Source organism: Labrus bergylta, chromosome 19 (genome assembly GCF_963930695.1).
Source record: "Labrus bergylta chromosome 19, fLabBer1.1, whole genome shotgun sequence".
Lineage (NCBI taxonomy): Eukaryota > Metazoa > Chordata > Actinopteri > Labriformes > Labridae > Labrus > Labrus bergylta.
In genome coordinates, this window is record NC_089213.1 from 19,189,197 (window position 1) to 19,194,196 (window position 5,000).

At 38.4% G+C, this 5,000-nt stretch overlaps 1 protein-coding gene across 1 annotated transcript in view; it reads left to right on the forward strand.

The window, feature by feature from the left end:
* cap2 (cyclase associated actin cytoskeleton regulatory protein 2) overlaps positions 1–5,000 on the forward strand; it is an 18,444-nt gene that overhangs the window by 9,852 nt on the left and 3,592 nt on the right. Inside the window, exons 5-7 of the mRNA XM_020631602.3 lie at positions 1,048–1,191; positions 2,094–2,179; positions 2,802–2,907. Coding sequence (XP_020487258.1) covers positions 1,048–1,191; positions 2,094–2,179; positions 2,802–2,907 — 336 coding nt within the window. The remainder of the gene's footprint in view (positions 1–1,047; positions 1,192–2,093; positions 2,180–2,801; positions 2,908–5,000) is intronic.

Sequence of the window (5,000 nt, forward strand, 5' to 3'; positions counted from 1 at the left end):
CTCAATGAGTGCAGTACATCCATATCTGAAGAGAAACTTTTTTTTGGACAAAGGGAGATTCGTTGCCCCAAGTCTTCTCCCACACAGATATAAGATGGATTTAGTGGGAAGCACAAGGAACAGTACAAGGAGTGTTTAGCTCAGCTTCTAGAGATCATGTGCATTTGATTGAGGGAAGAATTTGATTGAAAACAAGGAGAAAGCTTACTTAAGTTTCTAGTCCTTCCTTGCACGCAAGCATCAAAATTACAGAAGCAGACATAACTAATCTTCACAGAAAATGTAATTAATTGAGATTATCTAACATTATCTACTGGTTTATGTTAATGCATGGCATCAATCAGCTTATTTCAATAACAGATGATGCACTGCAGTGAGTTCTTCATAAGGACACCATTCTTCCACAGATCATTAACAGTAAATGTTTCACATATCAGCAGAAGTTCACTGCAAAAAAAGCTGCAGCAGCAACATTGTGTTCCTGACTCTTCGAGTGTGCAGAAGCATGCTAGGTAAACTGTAAACACTGGAGGAGCAGTATGCCTTACAAGGCCAGAGGGATCTCCCAATGAACAGAGGAATGTTTGCAGGAACAGAACTATAGGGAGGGGGGGGGGGGGAGCTGAGAGCAGGGAGAGGAGCTACACAGGAGCTGAGATCTGGACCTTCCAATGGAAAAAAAGGCTCTGGCTATTAAATTAGTAACTGTCCTTTAGCCCACTTTAGACATTACTGACTTGGCAACTACTGCAAGCTTGGTATGGGTAGGCAAGAAAACAGCACTGAGGTTGTTCAAAAATAAAAGAATCTTAAGCATGCTTAAGAGAATTCTTCATTAACGTTTTTAAGTTATTCATTTGTGGTCTCCAGCTATCAGGGATTTTTATTTTATTTTATATTTGCTCTGTGTTTTGTCTAAGACTCCCAGTCCAATCTTTCATTCATCTTTGCATCCACCTTTTGTCATAATATAGTAACTGTCTTCTTCCTCCTCCTCTTTCTCTTCGTCTCTTTTTTCTTCTTCTTCTTCTTCTTTTCTTTTTGCAGACAGAGTTACATGACCTGCTGAAGCCAATTTCAGATCACATCCAGGAGATCCAGAGCTTCAGGGAACGAAACCGGGGCTGCAGCCTCTTCAACCACCTGTCTGCTGTCAGCGAAAGCATCCCTGCTCTGGGGTGGGTGGCTGTGGTAAGGAGGAAAAACATCTTTTAACACACCTTAAATACCAAAAACACATCAGCCTTTTAGCAACATTTAAAAACATACTAACATATAGACAGAAACTCACTCAAGGATTAATCTATCCAATACTTAAACACATGCATGGAGGCTTGGCTACCTGATAAAAAAAATAATGTTCATAAACTAAAGACAACCCTGAATCAAACGTGCAATCCTTTTCTAGTTTAAGGAAATATCATGCATCAATTGTTGAAATTAAACCTGGAAGCAACAGATAAACCTGGATTCAAAGGTTTGCTCTGATAAACAACACTGAGAGTATTTTAAAAGTGACATGCACCAAGCCTGTGTAAAATCAGTAAAAGTCTTCAAGACAAATTAGTACATTTTGAAAAATACAAGTAAAAAAAGACCAAAATCTAACTCAATATCTGAAGTGAAACTCAAATTAAAAATCAAGAAACCACCTTACAATTGCCTACAGAGAGTTTTGTATAACTAAACACAGCGCTCTATACTTTCCATCTTCTAACAACACCTACACACCTCTGTCTGCCTTCACATTAGTCTCTGTTTCCATCTTCCTCTGACTTAAGGGACAAATCATTTAGATTACCATCAAAGCTTTTCCACTCGAGTAAAGAAAAACATTTGACTCTGTCTCTGGTCAGTGTCTGTTGCTGTCAGAAGAGCACTTTCCCTCTCAGGACTAATCTCACATGTTCAAGTACAAAATGCCACAATCAGCTTTTCTGCTCTTTACTCTTCCATGAAGACAAATCAGCTGATGGTTGTAAGACTTTCAAAATAAAAAGTCTGTGCATGAAACTTTGGACCTCGCCATGCTTCTGTCCCTTTTGCTGTGATAGAAGTGTTTTCTAATGTGTTTTTTTGAATCTTTCTTTAAGAGTCAGAAGCCTGCTCCGTATGTGAAGGAGATGAATGATGCTGCCACCTTCTACACCAACAGAGTGCTCAAAGACTTCAAGGACAAGTAAGTCATTGGTATCTTCTCAATTCTTCACATTAAAATAAGTATCCACATCCCTGCAGGGTACTACAAATGAAGATCAAGTTTCTTCATCTGCTCTGATCTGAATATACATGAACTAGTAAATATGTTATATTTAATGTCACATTAATACACTGAAAGTGATTTTGCATATTTACACCCAAACACTGCAGCTCCTAAATACTTTACATTTCTGTTAGGAGTTACAGAGTGTTTTATATATTTAAACAGACAATGTTTTGAAAATCCGGCATTAAACAATAAAGTCGGACAGATTACACAACTCAAGCAAATTTCAAGAATGTGCCGATCAATTTTAATGTAGACCCCAATCATTTCATGTCCAATCATTGTATACCATTTTGCAAATCGTACATCGTGCAATGTTTTAGAAAAATGCGCTGGATTTGATTTTAAAGACTTAAATAGACAACTTTAATCCAGGAAAGGTCATCTATTAAGAAGCAGCAGCTTTGGTTCAGCTCTGGTTTAATATCTGTTGTTCTAGGCTTTTGTCTCCACTGTGCTCCTTCGTCCCCTTCTACTAAACTCATCCTCCTCTCTTTTAACCTGACCGTCATATATTTGTCATCCTCTCTCCCAGCGACAGACGTCATGTAGACTGGGTGCATTCCTACCTGTCAATCTGGACAGAGATGCAGTCCTTCATCAGGCAGCACCACACTACAGGACTGGTGTGGAGCAAGACTGTAAGATCAATGCACTGGCATCAAACAATCATTACACAAACTTTCAGTCAGCCCCTCCTCTTCTCTTCTCCTCCACACACTTCCATTACAACAATAAAAGTCTCCTATAACAAATTGTTTACTATCTTAGCTTTGTTTTCATTTAGTTTCTATTCGCAGGCTTGGATATTTTTTATGTCAGTGCTCAAATTAACTGCTACTTTTTGCGTACATTTCCATTTTTAGTTATGGTGCAGTCCATTACATAAACCACTGCAGAGAGCATGAATGAATGAATGAGCTTCCCTCAAGCGGCTGCACTCATCGGGTTCCCCAGAGAGCTTACAAAACCTCTGACACTCCCACATACACTTCTGTTTATGGATGTCTGCCTTTTCCTCCTAAGCTAGAAGGATTTCTTTCTTTCTTTATTCTCTGATGGGATGTTAAATGGGACATTTTGGCATATAAGACTTATACATGTTTTGCTTAAATGCATTTTTGAAAGGAAAGTCTAAAATAATTAAAAATATAAAACGACAAGACAGTTTGTCATAGCCTTGCATAATGTACAAGGTACTAGCCTAGAGGCGTGGCTCTGTCCAAACGTCACAAAATCTGGCTACCACCTGCTCTTAACTTCTCCAACTGAATGTATCCCCTCCATTCATCCAAAAAAAACAATTAGGACTTAACAAAGGCTGGTTTCTCAACCAGGAACAGTGTCATTCTAAAACACTAGACGGATAAGTCCACCATCAGTTCTGGTAACTTTGTAGAAAGTCAGGTACACAAAAGCTAGCTGTTAAATTGGTTAAACCTCCTCTCGGGGCAACGACATATCAATGTCACTGCAGACATGTAGAAGCCACCAACGCTACAGAGACATAGAACAACTGTAAAGACCCAAAATACAAAATTTTAACAAATCATCCGTCAAAACATGAACTTTCATGGCTTCAGCTATTCCCTAAAACACCAGAAAATATGTCATTGCACATGTATTTTTGAGATAATGAATACCTCAAGTGGTGTGTTGAATTGTATCTTGAAAACTAACCACAAACCTTTTTTCTTTAGACACCAATATTTGAGCTGTTTCTCCCTGTTTTCATTCTTTTGGCTTATAGCTATAAGATGATGCTATGCTATACTGGCATGGCAGTAGTATCTATCTTCAGTGATAAAGGTATAACTTTTCTTTTAACCTCAACTGATTAGTCTAAAACCTCAGTTGTAGCAAATGCTCAGCAACTGTGCATGCCTGTTTTTTTTTTTCCCAACAGAAAGAAACTTCAGTGGCTGTGTGTGTCAGCTGTTGTCCCTGCTGTCGGACAGCAGAGCTGAAGTGTGTGTGTGTACAAGGCTGGGAGTGTGTGGTACTAACAGGTGGTCTTCAGGATTTACTTGAATGGAGGTTTTCTTCACGGAAGAACCCCGACAAAGAGTCTGTGTACACACACAGCCTGAGCTGTAACCTAAACCACAGGGCTGGTCCCCCTTCAACACAGCCGTCATCTGCGGCTCAGATCGGGGTTTAGTGACACGCTTATGCTCTGACATGCACAGGCTGACATATGGAGGTGGCTTTATTTTTATTTATTATATTTATTTAATTCACAGTCCCCCAAATGTCTTCCTTTCCTACTGATGGATCACAATAACTAATAAGTTATGGTTACTGTTAGTTATACCAAAAAAGGGAGCAAATCCTCACATTTATAAATTCATCAAAAATCATTTTGTTTGCTTAAAAAAACTAGATTTTATTCATTAAAAATTCAGTTAATTTAATCCATCCATACTAAAATGTATATCTTGTTACTCCTAAACTGAAGAAAGGTTTATATTTCTAATAGAATTCATTGGGATTATTAGATAATTATCACAGCATATGATAAGTTTTTGAAACCTAATAAATATGAACAAAAATGACTAAACATCCTGATAACTCAGAAGGAAAAAAAATGTTTAGAAGCGTGTTTGTGTACACCCATTCATGCAAAAACATACAGGCAGGCATTAACACAAAGAAGCAGTCAGACAGTTATACAGCCATGCATGGCACTCACACACACACACACACACACACACACACACACACACACACACAC